At 34.9% G+C, this 19,278-nt stretch overlaps 4 protein-coding genes across 4 annotated transcripts; 3 read left to right on the forward strand and 1 right to left on the reverse strand.

The window, feature by feature from the left end:
• The first annotated feature begins 7,971 nt into the window (after positions 1–7,971).
• LOC119836348 (uncharacterized protein DDB_G0271670-like) lies at positions 7,972–10,313 on the forward strand. Its single transcript, XM_038361651.1, has 3 exons — positions 7,972–7,983; positions 9,101–9,737; positions 10,273–10,313. Exons 1-3 carry the CDS (start codon positions 7,972–7,974, stop codon positions 10,311–10,313), a joined length of 690 nt encoding a protein of 229 aa, XP_038217579.1.
• A 688-nt stretch (positions 10,314–11,001) lies between these two features.
• Positions 11,002–12,217, reverse strand: LOC119836349 (chorion class CA protein ERA.1-like). The gene is made up of 2 exons (XM_038361652.1): positions 12,167–12,217; positions 11,002–11,394 (listed from the first exon to the last, which is right to left on the reverse strand). The coding sequence occupies exons 1-2, from the start codon at positions 12,215–12,217 to the stop codon at positions 11,002–11,004; spliced, it is 444 nt and encodes a 147-aa protein (XP_038217580.1).
• A 232-nt stretch (positions 12,218–12,449) lies between these two features.
• Positions 12,450–13,789, forward strand: LOC119836350 (chorion class B protein PC10-like). Its single transcript, XM_038361653.1, has 2 exons — positions 12,450–12,497; positions 13,148–13,789. Exons 1-2 carry the CDS (start codon positions 12,450–12,452, stop codon positions 13,787–13,789), a joined length of 690 nt encoding a protein of 229 aa, XP_038217581.1.
• A 2,880-nt stretch (positions 13,790–16,669) lies between these two features.
• On the forward strand, positions 16,670–18,051 carry LOC119836351 (chorion class CB protein PC404-like). Its single transcript, XM_038361654.1, has 2 exons — positions 16,670–16,729; positions 17,392–18,051. Exons 1-2 carry the CDS (start codon positions 16,670–16,672, stop codon positions 18,049–18,051), a joined length of 720 nt encoding a protein of 239 aa, XP_038217582.1.
• Positions 18,052–19,278: the final 1,227 nt, after the last annotated feature.

The following is a 19,278-nucleotide window of genomic DNA, read 5'->3' on the forward strand; positions in this document are numbered from 1 at the left end:
GTGAAACCGGTGCCGCACCTCTCTACACCCCCAGCCAGTCAGCTGGTGTTGCCCCCTTGTTGCCATTTTAGGTAACTTTTTTGGGATATACATATAAAAACCAACGATGTTTATCCGTTGACAAAAGGGGCCAACTCAGTATCTGGTGCGAATGCTATAAAATAACCATTCGCACCACTGATTTTCAGTGGCCCCTTTTTCGCTTTCCTATTTTAATACTCAAATGAAACTCATGTTTTAGAGTAATCAGTTGTTTAAAACTGTATTCTGAAACGTTTGTTGAACTGTATCTATTTCGTACGAATTTAAATTTTGAGCATTTATTTACATTCATAGAAAATAAGAGAAAAATATCCTCTGCCGAAACCTGACCATAATAATAAACTTCAGTATCGATGTTATTCGTTGGAAGTTTTAAAATAATAAGATTTGTACTGAAATAATTTTAAATCAGAGAAAAAAACATTCACTCCTATAATGAAATTCTAACTCTTTACAACTGCATCTTAACTCCAAGTGTGTTTAATATTGAAAGAGAAAAAAAATTCTTTGTCGTTAAAAATATTAAATCTGAAGATTAAAATAATACATGTTTATGAATGTGGAAGATGAGAAATGGATTCCGTAAAAATATAGTTCTCGTGAAAACACTAGATAACATATTTAATGTTTACCAACTTTTAACAAAGGAGGAGACGATCAATTCAATTCTTTTCCAATTTGATTGCAGTTTCTAGGTTTATTTATTTCTTTTATTAACTCTTTATTGCTCTTGAAACATCATAAAAACCTTAATATATATACATTACAAACAAATGGTGGTCTTATCGCTATATAGCGATTTCTTCCAGACAACCGATAGGTTTTGTTTTCCCAAAACTTTCGACTGGGTTAATCGATTTTGATGATTCCCTTTTATTTGATATCTTATGCTTCCTGTATGGTCCAAATTTAATTCGGTTCAGTTTTGCCAATGTGAAATCGGTTGAGATTCTTTTGTAATAGTTATTTTTATTACAACAACGAGGAGGTTAAAGGTTGCATTTATAAAACATACAATATAAACACGCTTGTTAGAATAAAAATTTTATATAACTACATGTAAGAAAATTAATTTGTTATGGTGTGGTGACAAATTTCGTCACAATAAAAAAGTTTCTTATATTTATGAAACATTTATTAAAATAAAAACTTCATCACGTTAATTCTAAGGTTTCTACAATAATAATAAATTTTAAAATATCATCTACAACTAGAAGCGCAAAGAGCGTTAGTGTTTCTACAATGACATCTTATATACTTTAGCTTATAAATAGCAACGATGGTAGAATTAAATAATTATCCTGGTTAGTTTGGTACTACAAGAGATCTATCTTTTATTTCAGGAAAACCATCAGTGTTTACAAAGACAAAAATATCAGCAGGCTCCCAAAAAAACTCAATATTAAACTTTATTACTAACGTATAATATAATATAAACACACAACGTAAAGATTGGTGTACTGGCCCTCGAATCTTAATATCATCGTAAGAAAGGACATACAATAAATCATAATTTTACATAAAAAATCGTACTGAAACACACGCTAGTCTTCAAGCACTGCGGGTAGCCTATCTAGAAAATAATTGTCAAATAATAATCTAGAAGTCCGAGCAGAATTTACCCTCAACCATTTAAAATCATTCACACCCACAACCACATTTTCCCGTAATGGTTATAACACCACTGGCCGGTACATTCCCACTAAACTTAGCCAGACCGAGTACTGGCACATGGCCAGTGATCTGCGTTGACCCTTGCACTGGTATTTCACCCAGGACATCCACGTATCCTTCACCATATCCCCCGTATGGACCTTCGTAATCTGCTGCGTAAGTTACGCATGCGTCATTTGCTAAGTACGGATTGTAAACTTGTCTTGTGTTGCAAAGGGGTTGATTGTAGGAGCAGACGTTTGCATTTTGCCAAGCTGGTGAGAAGTTTCGTATGGTTCCGATGCACTGGGATGTAACGTGCTGTGGACAGAGATATCTAATATAATATAATCCTATTAATATTATAAATTCGAAAGTTTGTAAGGATGTGTGTGTGTTTGTTTCTCTTTCACCCAAAAACTACTGAACCGATTGCCATGGTATTTGGTACGTAGACAGCTGGACAACTGGAACAACATATAGGCAACTTTTTATCCCGATATTCCTACGGGATACGGGCTTACGCGGGTGAAACCACGGGGCGCAGTTAGTCTTATATAATACTTATTATAAGCTTATGTTATAAAGAGTTTAAGATTCTGACTTTTTAGGTTTGTGTTTACTTATTTATTCATTTATTTCTTATTTATTGCACAGAAGATACACAGAAGATAGACAAAAACAGAAAGAGCATACGATAAAAGTAAATCATGTACAAATGGCGATCTTTCCGACTTTGTATGGGGATCGTGGGAAGTACTGATCCCATCTTGTACCTTATCTTTACTACCATAAGTAATTCTATTATTTATTATTATAAGGAGCTAGGTAGCCTATTTTTGTTCCTGAGTCAACCGACCCCACTTATATTATAAATACTATAGTAACTATCTGACCGCCTCCTTGGTACAGTGGTTAACGCGTGAGCTTAGAACCGAGGCGTCCTGGGTTCGATTCCCGGTGGGGACGCAAAAAAAAAACGTCTCGGTCTGGCAGGACACAGAAGGCTGATCACCTACTTGTCCATTAAGAAAATCGATCAGTGAAACAGATGCATATCATCTGCCCCATACCCCAGTAGGGGACACGGGACTTCACTTTTTATAGTAACTATCTGCCTGTCTCTTCTTCACGCCTAAACCATTATACCGATCCGTATGTTATTTGGTACAGAGAATAGATAGTAAGGACATCGGATAGTTTTTATCTCGGCAATCCCACGGGAAGGGGAGCTGTGCGTGTAAAACCCAGTGACTCCCTGTCTTTTCCTTTAACCACGAGAGTAAAGCCGATTGCTGCATACTAGTTTAATATATTATTAATACATTAGAAAGAAAGAAAGAAAGAAATGTTTATTTATCACCACACATTTACAGTTAAATTAAAATTAAAATTAAAAAGTGTACTTATGACTAAACGGTGTGGTGCTAAAAAGGGTAACTACTCAGCGTGTGCTACGCGTTATGCGCAGCGCTGATTTTCAGTAGCCCCTTGTTGGAGTGCCAGTCAGAAGAAATAAACATACATGCATACATTATATAAACAATACAAACATACTTATAGATATTTTAAAAGCAAATTGGTATTTAAACTAAATATTATACATATATTACATATATATAAAATAGGAAATAATTATAAAATATAATAAATGAAATAAATTGTTATAAAATAAGGCGAAAAAAGGAAACAAATTATAAAATCACTATATACTATACGACTAAGGCTGGTTATGAAATTCTGTAATTAAAATTTTTTTTAAACCAGATTTAAAACTAAATAAGGTCTTTGAATTTCGTAACGGAGGTGGTAAATCATTCCAGCACTTAGTCGCACTATATTTGAAACTTCCTCTAAACATGGAAGTATGGTGTTTAGGTATTACTAGTTTGACGTGAGTCGCCCTAGTAGACATGCCGTTCTTACATCCCATCCAGGTCAGTTTTCCATACAGATACGCTGGCGCTTCAGTATTGATCATTACTAAATTTGATTCAATGTTGTACGTTTCGCACGTGACATCGGTCACGTCGAATGTTTTTATTAATAATAGTAAGAACTAATCATTACAATGTATTCATTTAATACTAATACCATATAAAAATACATTTAATTTCATGAATAATAGTTTTAGAATATTTTGTATCGATAAATAAGAAATAGCGATATAAGATGGCTTTATGTGTGAAAAAGAATCAAACATACAAGTATTAACGCGTTATACGTAAAGTACGGTTGTAAAATTATGCATTATATGCTAATCTACTGAATTGATTGTGATGTAATTTGCAATATCTATAGACTATCCTATAATTAGATAACACAAAGATATTATACTAGTTTGAATTCTGCTAATTCTAATAATCCTATTAATATTATAAATGCGAAAGTTTGTAAGAATGTGTGTATGTTTGTTACTCATTCACACATAAACTGCTGAACCGATTGCAATGAAATTTGCTACGTAGATAGCCGGACAACTGGAATAACATATATTCAACTTTATATCCCGATATACCTACGGGATACGGACTTACGCGGGTGAAACCGCGGTGCGCAGCTAGTATCGTAATAAAAATCTATAATTAGTCACTACATTCTTACGAATAAATACAAATTGAATTTGAATTTGAATTTGAATTAAATATAAAGATCAATTAAACACCCACCTTCAATAAACAAAACGCAAACACGATAACAATTGAATAACGCATTTTGCTGACAAATCTTTCAGAATGGCTTTGATTAAATTGTATACATATTTATAATAATTTTTGCATAGATATATTGCATTATTGAGTAAAGCAGAAAACGTGAGCTTGTAGAAATTGGTTAATTAATTACTTAAAGATTGCAATGCGATACTTAACACATATTGATACGATCAAATAATATTCGTAGGCATAAGTCTATATCTTCCTATCCTATCCTACTAATTTTATAAATGCCAAAGTTTGTAAACATGTGTGTGTGTTTGTTGCTCTTTCACACAAAAACTACTGAATCGAATACAATGAAATTTGGTACGTAGACAGCTCGACAATTGGAATAACATATAGGCAAATTTTCATTCCGAGATTCCTACGGGATACGGACTTATGCGGGTGAAACCGCGGGGCGCAGCTATATAAAAATCCAGTGTCATAATGTATGTTCCCAATGAACTCTTCACCAACTCAACCAATAGTGTTGGCATTTTATGTGTAATTCGGTCCAACTTAAGATATAGGATAGTTTTTATTTCGATTAATTATCGCAATAATTTATAATCTTAATATTTTAAATTATTACTCACACACGTAGCCGGGTATGCTAGTTGATAAGCTATTGATATGCTATTGATACCAGCTATTTGCCCCAGCTTCGACTAGCAAGCTAAGACTGGTATAGCTTTGTTATGGGAAAATAATTGTTAAAATCATTTTTTTAGGTGTATATTGATTTATTTGTAACATAGATATCTTGGCGCATTGTGTATACAGCAATGGAATTTTTAAAACGCTTTTTTTTCCGTCACATGTATGTTTGTATGTAAATTATACTTGATTATGACTCACCTCAGAGACACAAGGGAAATGGGGATTAATTTTTATATAAATGGATACAGTATTTGGCGTTGATAAATTAGACTTTGTTGTATAAAGTTTAATTTTATTTCGCGCATTTTACAATAAATTCAAGTATTCTTCTTTAATTTGCGCATCGATTGAAGTATTTAAGTCTTATGAGACTGAAATATTACCACCGTTATATACTAGTATAGCTTTATGTTATCTGTGATATCATTAATAAAAAACAATACGTTTTAATTGTGTATACTTTAAGAAAATTATTCAATTTGTTAATTACGATTGAGTAGATCATATCCCTTGTGTCCTCCGTCCCCATCAGGCCACGCCTGAGTGAGACATAAAAAACATACAAATAAATCATAATATATTTAGTTGAAATTACATTAAATTGCTCTCAAGAATGCTTTAATCAGAATAGCATCAGATTAATATTATAAATGTGATAGTTTGTTTGGATGTTTATCCGTCAAACGCTGATACTACAACGGATTCTGATGAAATTTGGTATACAGACAGGTTATGAGCTGACGCGGGTGATGGGTTTTATCCCGATTAAATGTTCCCTTGGAATAAAACAGGAATCTTTATGTCCTGACTTAGTCGGGACGGCTGTCTAGTTATAAATATTCCTGTGGGTGTTTCAATACGTCATGCGACAGAAGTGACGCTTCGGCTCTTGTGTTGCCACGTCATTTATTAATTATGATTTGACATTTTATTATAATTGGGTGGAGTTAGTACCATAGAGAATAGGTATGATTATTGTATAAATCAATGTACTTTAATCTATTTATGTGAAATGAATCGCCGAATGCGAAAAAAGTGTATAGCTCAAGAACTCGAGATGTCGGCCGATTCGGCAATTTTTTAAAGGTTATTGTTAAGGCAAAAGGAAGGTTCTTACGGAGAAACATCATACAATGGGTGAAGCCGGGGTGTTAGCTAATAATATATGAAAGGGAAAGTGTGTATGTTTGCTTTTCTTGCTCACTGCTATGATATCTGTTTTTGGAGACAGTTCCCAATCTAGAGAATGGTAAAAGGCTTTATACCGCATTGAAACTGCTGATTCCCATGTGAATTATATCATAATCCTACTAATATTATAAATGCGAATGTTTGTAAGGATATGCGTGTGTTTGTTGCTCTTTCACGCAAAAACTACTGAACCGATTGCAATAAATTTGGTACGTAGATAGGTGGACAACTGGTACAGCAACAACTATATATATAAGCAACGTTTTATCGCGATATTCCTACGGAATAGGTACGGACTTACGCGGATGGAACCGCGGGGCGCAGCTAGTTAATTTATATTATGTCTAACCGATTTCGAATAGGGGGACGACTTGTTCCACTGTATACATTATTAATCTACGTATTTATAAAATCTTTAATGCTAATGGTTTAAATTCTGTTGTTTTCATTTGATAGATGTTAAGAATCTACAGATATGTTTGTCCCTTTTTATTCTTAATTCACTCACACATACAATTAAGGTATATATTAAACAAATATGATTCTTCTGGTTAGAGAAAATATTCAAATTGTACACAATATATCTAGATTTGTTTGTAGACTTAACAATTTAGTCGTATGAAATTGTATCAGGAGATAAAAATAAAATTTATTTCATAATGTTGTTCTGGCTTCGAACCCGAAACCACTTTAGTACACAACCAATGAACCGTCGTATAAAACGATATAACACGTACAATTTCGCATGTGCCAATTTACAAGATAACATAATTTTAAAAACATATAAATACGTTATTTCGCACAGTTTTGGCATAGCGAAATAACTCCTATATTCAACACACTCAACCAATAGAAAGATGTACAAAGTGATAATCTTGTTTCAAGCTGTTTTAGTGCAGGTAAATGTCATTTTTATTTACTCTCAATATGTATTCGTATAAGCTATAAGAGTATTAACATAGTATATGTATATGTGACATTGTTATAGAAAGACCATAAGGGACCTTTTACGTATATCTTACACTAGCTGCGCCCCGCGGTTTCACCCGCGTAAGCGTCCGTATCCTGTAGAAATATCGAGATAAAAAGTTGCCTATATGATATTCCAGTTATCCAGCTCTCTACGTACCAAATTTCATTGCAATCAGTTCAGTAGTTTTTGCGTGAAAGAGCAACAAACACACGCACGTCCTTACAAACTTTCGCATTTATAATATTAGTAGAATGTATCTCTTAGAAGATTCCTGTATCAATACACGTGCCTATCCTGTAGAATTATAAAACTTTGTTTTAAATAATAAAAACATCATATTCCTATATAAAGAGGCTCACGTGTTGGTAAAATAAAGACAGTTGAAAATAAATTCAATATAATACAATATATATTACTAAATGAAAAATTGCTTTTAATTAAAATTGTTACAAAGACCAAGCAATTTTCTCATTCTTTTCAAGATATTATTATTCTAGTTTATTATTCTTCATGAAGGAGTATATAATATATATTTTATTACATTGTCAACTTTGATTTCCCTATACATTGTAAGGATTTAGTAAATGTGTTATTATACGGACTATTACCCTGATATAATGATAATAAATATACATGATATTGAATGGATCATATTTTGGATTACAACGCAGTGGGATTTTAGTAGGGCTGTGGGTATCTATGCAAGATTTCTTCAAATCATGGACCAAATTTAACAAAAAAACTTTTCTAAAAATGTTGGAGTTGGTAAGCTAATGAACCGTTAATAAAATTATAAGTGACTAGCTGTTCGCCCCGGTTTCACCCGTGGTACACATATAACCTATGTAATGAAATATCAGTGTAATTGCTTTCTAATGGTGAAAGAATTTTTGAAATCGGTCCAGCCGTTCACGCGTGATGGCATGACCAAGAGAAATAGGGATACATTTCAACACGCTTTTATTAGCTTTATTAATTCATACTCCAAAGGAAACGACCTCCAAATTTGGTAGGGTTGAATTTTACCCTTTATTTAAAACAATTTATCCATGTAATTATGATATAATGATTATTCATCTTATACAAAAGATCTCGGTAAGAGCTACATTCAGAATTTGCTTTCACAAAATAATAACTTTTTATACGCTTGTACAAATTTGACTTGTATATCAAATAACAAAGTTAATTAATTCTACTCGTATATTTATTTATATCGTACTAGCTGCGCCCCGCGGTTTCACCCGCGTAAGTCCGTATCCCGTAGGAATATCGGGATAAATAGTTGCCTATATGTTATTCCAGTTGCCCAGCTGTCTACGTGCCAAATTTAATTGCTATCGGTTCAGCAGATTTTGCGTGAAAGAGCAACAAACACACACACATCCTTACAAACTTTCGCATTTATAATATTAGTGGGATTAGTGGGATATTATAATGAGCTTTTTCTCCAAATTAGTCATATTACTGCTAGCTGACCCCACAAACGCTGTTCTGCCTTACTCTTAGGGGTATAAAAAATGGATGTTGTCCGATTCTCAGACCTACCTGATATGTACACAAATTTTTATAAGAATCGGTACAGCCGTTTCGAAAGAGTATCGTAACTAACATTGTGACACGAGAATTTTATATATAGAGATTAATTATAATTAATTTAGAAATTAAAAACTTTTTAACGGATTTTAAACGCGTTTTATTCATTATATTAATTATTAACACGAAGTTTCGAACACTTTACAGCGAGCGTGGTCACGGGGAAACACACCGTCTCCATAATGAATAAATCGCGTCTAAAATCCGTTAAAAAGTTTTTAATTTCTAAATGTATAATACTCGCGTGAAATCAAAACAAGAAAATACTATGTAATTAATTTTCTTTCAGGTCATAACCAGCCAATGCATTGGTTATCCCAACCTCATTAGCTACCCACCTCGACCGTGTGACTGCACCAGCTTCGACTACAAACCAGTCACCATCAACTCCTTAGCCGCTTCTTCACCGAATTACTTTACCGTCACCAGTTCATCGCCTATGTCACCAACAACCTTGACCATAACATCAGAGAATACCATAGAAGGTCCTCTGTCCATTGTTGGTGAACTACCTTTCTTGGGTGCTGTAGGGTTCGAAGCAGCATTACCATCGTCTGGTCAAGGTATGGTTGACTATAATAAATGTGGAGGTAACGTTGGTATTATCAGCGAATACTACGGTCTAGCTCCTGCAGGACAAAATGCACATGGATCGCATGGTTCATCATCACATTCATCACATTCATCACATGAATCATCTCAAGGATCGTCATCTGCAGCTGCAAGTGCTGCAGCAACATCTAGCGGTGCAACATCTGCTGGAATAACATCTACAGCTGCATCAGCTACTGCAGCATCGGCTGCAGTAGCATCATCTACAGAAGCATCATCTACAGCAGCATCATCTGCAGCGGCATCATCTTCTTCTACTTCTGGAGCGGCTACAAGTGCATCAACTTCGTCTGCTTCTTCTTCATCGTCTTCTGGTGCGTCTGGAAGTTCATCACCATCATCTGGACATCAATATGGAGTATCGCAAATGTCATCCGCGGTTCAACCAATTTACTCAGGATATACATATCCCTATCGTAGCTATGTTCATGGATGCGGCTGTTTGTAAATTCTTTAATTACGACCGAATTACGTATTTCTATAAAATGGCCATGTCTTGAACAATAAATATATTCAGCATTGATTGACGTTTTTATGATTCACTAGCTGCGCCCCGCGGTTTCACCTGCTTAAGTCTGTATCCCGTAGGAACATCGGGATTAAAAATTGTTGTCTCTGTGTTATTCGAGTTGTCCAGCTATCTACGTACCAAATTTAAAGAGTAACAAACATACACACATCCTTACAAACTTTCGCATTTATAATATTACTAGGATAGGATAGTAGAATGCATAGCTGAAATTAATTTTAAATAGTCCTTTTCATATATAAAGGTACTATAGACTGTTGGATATTATTATGATATTGTTCTTTTATTAAATCAATTAACTATCTGTATGTTTTACACAGGCAATAATCAAATTACCATTATTGCTAACGGTAAAATGTAGGCGACTTGATTTGTAATTTATACCATCGTTGAATAATTACCAATATAAAATGCTTGGTATTGAACCTACAATTTTAGTTAGATTATTTCATCACATATCGGGTTCATATTTTTCAAAAAATTCCTCTATTCGCCTAAATTTTCTGAATACAACTTACACTGAAAAACATCTATACTAATAAGGACTTTAATGTTCTTTAGAAAATTGATATTTGATTAAAAGTGGTCATTAAATCAGACTAAAGCAAAGTAAACGAACAATATATTAGCTGAGAGTCATATTATGAGAATTTGACAACATTTATATAGAATATTAAACATTCAAAGCAAACGGACCTTATTCAGGTTAATAGAGTAGTGACGTTGAAATCTATGAAATTAAAGTTCATTTTTGATTACCACGCATTATTTTGTTGTCATTTCACAGTTTATAACCAGTGTGCAAAACTTTATTAATTTTATATGATTCTAAAGTAAAAACTACTGGGCCGATAGATTATGGCATATATGTGGGTGTTTTCATCGTAAGAGCAAGAGTCCTTAATTCAAATCCTGTCTTATAAGTATTATTTAGTAGTTTATGAGTAATTGAGTTCCTAATAGTCTTATATTCTGGTATATTTACTTCATAATATTAAAAGGATTGGCAATCAAAACAAAATTACATTGACCAGTCTTTATTACACCATCTAGTAAACGTATGGGCTACCGCAGCCGCATCCGCAGCTACCAGCGATGGAGACCACACCACCAGCTGGCAGGTCTCCCGCGAAGCGCACGGCACCGAGGATTGGAACTTGACCGTTGACCAGGGTGGTACCGGCCACTGGCATCTCTCCGAACACAGTTACGTCACCAATGCCTTCACCGCCATACGCTCCAGCGAGGCCTTCGAAGGGACCAGCGAATGGACCGGCAATTGCACCAGCTAGGGGACCGTAGGGGCCAGCATAGGGACCGGGGAAGGCGCCGTATGGAGCTTCCAGAATTGGGGCGGAGTATGGGCCCGCGGGGAGGTAGGGACCGGGGCCGATGCCGTAGCCCAGACCGGCGCCAGCGCAGCCGCAGCTTGCCAATGCATTCTAAAAAAACAACAATTTCAAAAAGCTTATAAAGAAGTTAAGCGCTTAAAATGTTTGCGTCATGATAAACATATACAAAGAAACATGAGTCAAATTTTATAACAAATTTTACTATTTCAGAGAGCAGAGTTTATTTTAAATAACTTTTTAACATCTAACAAATTAAATTTAGTTATCTAAATGAAAATATTCTGAGGATCAATTAATACCTACAGGTCATCCAACACCCATATAACAATGACTGAGTTTCTTATCTACGATTTTAAAAAATGCATGAAATAGATATGAATAATAATATCGAGAAAGAAGCGAAATATCACGTTCTTATAATTAAATTGCTGAGATGACTTCACTGTAAGTTTGTATCGATATGTTAATACAACGTCTCATGATAATGATAGTGAGAATATGTATGCAATATAAACTTTTTGAAAATCTTTAGAATGCCAATTAAAATATTGGAAAATGCACTGTTTTTAGACGCTTTTTATTAGCTTCACCTGTATGTTTGTTTGTAACCGACTTCTTTGGGCGCGATTTTGACCCACTTTAAACGGCCAGATTTCGTTCAATCTTTGTAGATTTATTGAGGACCGATGACAATACACTAATTTGATAAAATTATTCCATTTTTCAATTTGCAAAATATGATAAAAGCGTGTTTTTTAGTTTTTTTAAACTATTATAATATATTATTTCTTTTTAAGAATGTAGCAGATATATTCAAATTAAGAATTAGTTTTTTAAAGTTTAACTTATATTTTTTATTTACCTGGACCAGGCAAGCTTGGATGCAGAGCAATACAAAGGCGAGAGGAGACATGTTTGTATACGATCAATAAACTCAATGGATGTTTTAAAAACTATAACACATTATATACCTGAGTGTCCTAATGAACTTTATCAAAACGTTACATAACAAGGTTAAATATTTATGTTTTAATTTTAAAATAAACTATCAAAACATTACACCATTCAATTAAGTAATTTGTGTGTATAAAAGGTATTATTTTTCATTCGAAAATCATTCACTTTCCAGTCGAATAAACAACAATATGTCCTTCAAAATCGTTCTTTTGTGCGCTCAAGCGTTGCTCATCCAGGTGAGATTTCATAGCATTTGCATTTTCTAAGTTATATTTTTAAATATCCAAAAACGGAAAATTAAATTAATAATAAACATAGTTCAAAAAGGTTTAACTTGCTTTTATGACAGTATCAATTAAATTGTCTCTTATTATGCAAATATACGTAAAGAAATTGTATAATCCTGATTATCCTAGGCAGGATAAAATATACTCATAAAATGATTGTATTGTCACCGACCCTTGATAAGCGTAAAAAGTTGAATTAAATATATTCGATTGAAGTTGGTCAAAAAGGGTCCGATACATGAAACTATGCCTTAAATCTTAATCACCAAAATTTAACTTGAGGTGAATATAACTACTAAGAATTCATTGGTTTTTTTTAAAGCAATCTTCCAAGCCTTTAAAACCAAACTTCACAAGAATTAAGAATGTGGTCACTATGGCAACAAGATAACAGATTACTAACAATAAACGTACCTGACCTACAGTCTTTTACAATTCGAAGATAAAAGTTACATTGTTTTTAATTATCACGTATTGCTTCTCTACTTTGGACCTTCATAATAACGAGTAATATTCAATTTCAGTCAGATTTGAAGTATAGATAAAAATATTCTGTGGATTATGTTTTTCATCTAATAATAAATCTTTCTTTATTTCAGGCTATCTCCAGCCAGCAATGTATGGGATCATACAACGCTTACGCTGAGGGTTACGGCTGGCCAGCACCTTGCGAAAGTTGGAACGCACCATGGGCTGAGATGAGCCTGCCATGCGGTGAGTGGGGAGCAGCTGGTGCCCGCATGCGTGCCGCTGAGGCCTCTTGGGAAAACGCTGCCCTCGCTGAAGCCAGATACGGTTACGGCTATGCCCCAGCTAACATGGCAGCCTCAAACGGTGGAGGCCTCGCCGTCACCAGCGCTTCCCCAATCGCGCCCAACGGTGTCTCCCTGCTTTCTGAGAACGCGTTCGAAGGTCCCCTCGCAGTTGCCGGTGAGATCCCGTTCTTGGGAACCGTTGGATTGGAAGGTGCTCTGCCAACTGCTGGTGCTGGTGGCGTTGCTTACAACTGCGGAAACGGCAATGTTGGTATCCTGAGCGAGGACTTGGCTGGTGCGGCTTACCCTGGTGCTTACGCTGGCGCGTACGGTGCCTACGGTGCTGGTGCTTATGGTGCTCCCTTCGCTGGTCCCCTCGCTGGTCCCCTCGCTGGTCCCCTCGCTGGTCCCCTCGCTGGTGCCGCCCTCTCCTCCGCCTATGGTTTCAATGGCATTAACCGTGGATGCGGTTGCGGCAGAATCTAAGATGTGATATCGCACTTGTAATAAATGAATTGAATATTTATATGGTGATTTAATTGTAATTCTAGGTAATCCTTTTTTCATACTTAAAAACATACCTATGTTAGGAATATGATGTCATTGTATAAAAATGTACAAGAACATATCAAAGTGATATAGAAACAAACCAGTTTTGTAAATTGTACACAACGTTAAAAAAAATTAAATAGAATTAAAAAATGACACTACAATATTAAAGACTTAGATGACGCCGGTAAGTCTTTGTCTCTATTTTTATTGTCAATATATTCTTAATAGTATTGTGTTACTCTTACTGATAGCAATTGCTGATATAAAATAATAAGCATTTTTACATGTCAAAGTACATGTGAATGTTTCTAAGGCATTCATAAACTAAGGCTAAGTCTCAACTAGTCTAATCTACAGTAGTATTTAAATAAATTTCGACTAAGTAATCATCTTGTCAGGAACCTTAACAACCATGTTATATTAAGCCCCGTAACGGGGTCTACGCAGTGCTCCAAGTCTGCTTACTTAAAAATGCTACAGTACTGTCTCAATTGGTTTGTGCGAGAATGATTTGAGAGGTTTGATACTGCGATTTATGTGAGGTGTTCCATTTAAATCGAATCCAATCGAATCCCAACTAAATAGCCACGGGATGCTTGTGTCATGGGCCATTTTCGCTGGCAACACTGAGAATTGTACCAACGAGACACCACAGCTATAACTAAATTTAGTTATTCCTCACTAAAAATTTTGTTACAATGATAATTGTATTGTAAGGGACTGTCAATTAAATCGTGATATTGAGTCATTTTCCTAAACTAGCAGACTTGGACCGCGGACACAATTATTGTTGTTCTGTATTTTTGCGAAGGTATTACCAACATTATGGTAAACCAGAACAGAATGGTAAATAAAAATAACAGAAGCGTCATGGCTTTTTTTCATTGGTACCACAGATAACATAATACTGTTGCTGCAATGCATGGAGGTTGAATAGCATGTTATACACGACACGAACGACGCTATGTGATCCAGAGTAGTATAATGTACTGTAGTTTGTCTGTGATTGTCATAATGCGTCTGTCGTGTTTTTTTTAGCCAAACCGAACGCTTGAATCTCATAGTTATGCGTTGTTGTAAAAAATACACTACAAATAAAAACCTGACAATACCTAAAGTAATAACTAAAGTATGACAATAGTTCTAAAAATCTAAAACATAATCACATTTGTTAGATTTAAACGAAATTCAAATGGGATCACATGACAAGTAAAATCTTATGAATATAAAATGAATCATCAAAATCGGTCCACCCAGAAAACGTCATGAGGCAAAAACACAGAAGAAGTACAGTCGAATTGAGAACACACTTTTTTGAAGTCGGTTCAAAGATCAGAAATAGATTGTTGTCCTTATCAACCCTCATTGGACTTAAATCAACTTCCCCATTAACAATGTCGATCTAATCAATAAGAGTATCCATTTATAAATTGGTATTATCATTTTACAAAGCCATGGAATTTTCGAGTAAAAAAACAACAAAAAACCGTCCAATTGACACCACCTTCGTTTATTAGAAACGCCGGCTTATAATAATTTAATTGATACTATTTCTACTTATTGATGTTTATATACACGCTCAAATCTGTGAAGGAAAACATCGTGAGGAAATCGGCATGTCCAAGTATCAAAAGTTCGACGACATGTGACATCTGCCAACCCGCACTTGGCCAGCGTGGATTATGGCCTGAACCTGTGTCCTAGCAGTGGGAACATACATGGGCTGCTGATGATGATGATTTTTATTAATTCACATTTTTTTTCGTATACATAAAATAAAGAAAATAAAATCTAACGCTGCAAACTACGCAACCTGGTTATTTTATTACATCTCTGTTTATAATAAGTACATAGATATTATGATTGGATATAATAATACGTGCAATGAAATTATGCCATTGTATTCTTAGTTTATTACGAACTGTCGTGTTTACTAATATTATAAACGCGAAAGTTTGTAAGTATGGATGGATGGATGAACGGCCTGTATCTGTATGGAATTTGGTATCTAGACGGATTAGCACATAAGTCATATTTTACCCGGCGGCCACGCGAGTACGCTGCGGGTTTTCCTGGGGGATCTTGGGTTTGACTCCCGGTGAGGACTTACAGAAAAAAGTTTCAGCCGGGCAGGACTCAGAAGCTGATCTAGGTCTGCCCATAAAGAAAATCGATTAATAAAACAGATATATACCATATGCCCACTAAGATCACGGGACTTTACTTTATTCTAGTCTGGTACGTCCAACGATACCTAGAGCTAAAACAAAACCATACCATAGACCATCTAGTATTTACAGATGTAACGTTATTTGTTACTCAAATTTTTGTTCAACTAGTTTCAATTAATTATCTGTGCCAGTAAGAGAAAAGAAATAAATGTACGTGTTACGTTTATTACTAAATTTATATATATTAAGAGGTTTTGAAAATAGAAAAAAAATCAGAAATTAATAACTTTTAACGGATTTTAAACGCGATTTATTCATTATATTATTAACCCAACGTTTCGAACACTAAGGCGCGCGTTGTCACGGGGAGAGAAAATAATTCGATTGATTGAAAATAATTGATGACGTAGGTCTAGTAGGTGAAGTTGGCGTCTTTTGCCTTATCATGGTGAGGATTAGATGCAGAATGAATTGCATCCACGATCCCACCTCACGACACAAATTTTCTTCTCCTCTTTCGGTCTTGGGCGCCAAATTTTGCTTCCCAAGCTATCTATCTATTAAGACTTTAGCTAAAATATCTAGACCAGTGTGAAAGAATACTTCATGTTTAGAATATTATATCGTTGGATGTGTTGCAAATATGTATCTGGGTATCTGGGCACGACAAAACCAAGCCGTGAACTCGGGCCATTTTCGGGAGGTAATATAATTTCGTTGTGAATGATATATAAGCCTGACTTTTTGGTTATGTATTCAAGGGACTGTATAAATGTATCATGAATGATTGTAGGTTATGTGATTACCAATACTTACGTCAAATTAAGTAACGTATTGACCTATTTTTATAATAACGCTTATGTTAAAAGTAACCTGTGTAATAGAACGTAATAAGTAGAAAAAAAAAACAAATGTAAAAGCAGCTGTCATTTTTAAAATTCGAATTTCAAATTAAAAAGAAAAGCTGATAAAAAAAGTTTGAACTAATTAACATAATTATTTAATTGTTTTACGACATAAATGATGTAAAAATTATACGTAATATGTATGTCTTTGTCGATAGTCTTTTGTAAAAAAACGATAACAATTGCAAAATGTCTTATGCGTATTTGTATTGGTAATTAAATAAATTAATTGGTAAACTATATATAAGGGTGAATTGTTTACAGAAAGCATTCTTCGTGAAATTTTCATTTAAAAATGTTGCCAAGGAGTTTATTTATTTTTATTTCGGCGATGTTAATACAGGTACAATATTATATTTTGTGAAAAAAATATTAATAATAAGAGAGTTTATGTTATGTATGCTTATACAAATGACGAAAATTGTAGTTATAAATATTCATAACTTTTTATTATTTCCAGATGATCGCCGGTCAAAGTATAGGCAGTGTTTATAACATTGCCAGCCTTGGCAACGCTCTAGCTTGCAATAACGCAGTTGCCAATACCGCAGCAGCTGCAGAAGCGGCTGCCATAAATGCCAATGCCATGGCCTACGCGCCATATGCTGGTTATGGTTATCCATCAAATATGTACCAAAACGCATTTGCCAACCCCTTGGCATATACACCTGCCAGTCCTATTCCATTTGAAGCCGAATTACCGATCGTCACTGGCATTCCCGGAATCACGTATGGTTTATCGCTAGCCGATTTAGCGGCATCACGAGGCGGTGGCTTACGAGTCATGACGTCATCTCCTATCTCGCCCACTGGCATCACCGTACAGTCAGATAACATGGCAGTGGAAGGTCCATTATCTGTTACCGGCCAACTGCCATTCCTCGGTGTGGTTTCTGTGGAAGGCCCGTTGGCAGCAATGGGAGCTGGTGCAGTTGCTTATGGATGTGGTAATGGCAATGTTGGCATGGTAAGCGAAGGTATAAACGAACCTATGGTTGCCAACCCTGCGACACTTGCCAACTCTGCAGCGCTTGCCAATGCTGCGTATGCGAATGGATACGGAAATCCAGCTCTCGGTTTAGCACCAAGTCTAGGCTGTAATGGATTACCCGTTTATTAGTTATTTTTAAATTGTTGGTTAATAAATAATAAATTGTTTTACAATTATACTACATTTTTTATTTCTTTTCTGTATGTTATTGTACTGTGATTTAATTAATAAATCTTACTTCCTACTTATATTAAAAATGCGAAAGTTTGTAAGGATTTGTGTGTGTTTGTTGCTCTTTCACGCAAAAACTACTGAACCGATTGCAATAAAATTTGGTACATAGATAGCTGGACAAGTGGAATAACATATAGGCAACTTTTTATCCTGATTTTCTTGCGGATACGGACTTAACGTGGGTGAAACCGCGGGGCGCAGCTAGTATATTCATAAATGTTAGTACAACAAATGAATATATCACGTACCTAAATAAAGTCAAATGATCTTTGAGTTTGCAAGCAACGCATTTGCAGCGAACCTATGCGGTGGTGCAGTGATTACCGCTTACCATCAGGCGAACCACCAGCTCGGTCCGCTGTCTATTAAATAATACCTCTGCTAAAATGTAAGAAATATAATTATGTAATAACTGAATAATTTAAATGATAGAGATAAATTTCATCAGAGCTGCTTCGTGTTTGAATATAGTCTTTTTGTGTTTGATAAATGGCGTTTAAAATCCTTTAAAAGTCTTTAATGTTTTATATAATACTAGCTGCACCCGGCAAACGCTGTTCTGCCTTACTCTTATCGTTTAGTGGTATGAAAAATAGATGTTAGCCGATTCTCAGACCTACCCAATATGCTTACCAAAGTTCAGAGGAATCGGTCAAGCCGTTTCGGAGGAGTATAGAGACTAACATTGTGACACGAGAATTTTATATATAAGAAGATTATTGTGCAATTGGCTGCCGTGGATGTTCGATATAAAACAGAGTATAATTAATATCTATACAAATAAAACTCATTTATATTATAAATGCGAAAGTATATCTGTCTATGTATCTGTCTCTTCTTCACGCTCAACCGCTAAACCGATTGAGATAAAACTTTGTAATTGCTAAAATGGTTAGAGATTAGAAAAAGACAGCTTAGTTTTTACCAGGAATTCAGGAAACAGAAAATAGGCGGATAATTTCTAGGAGCTATATATATTCCTTTTCGAATGGCACGGGCGGAAAATTTATATAGGTATCGTCATCATAAAAATTACAGTAATATATAGTTGAATTAAATCTACGCTTAAATTTCGATACATTTATCTTTTTGTATCTTATATCTTTAAACGAGCAATTCTTG

The sequence above is a fragment of the Zerene cesonia genome, chromosome 24 (genome assembly GCF_012273895.1).
Source record: "Zerene cesonia ecotype Mississippi chromosome 24, Zerene_cesonia_1.1, whole genome shotgun sequence".
Taxonomy (NCBI): domain Eukaryota; kingdom Metazoa; phylum Arthropoda; class Insecta; order Lepidoptera; family Pieridae; genus Zerene; species Zerene cesonia.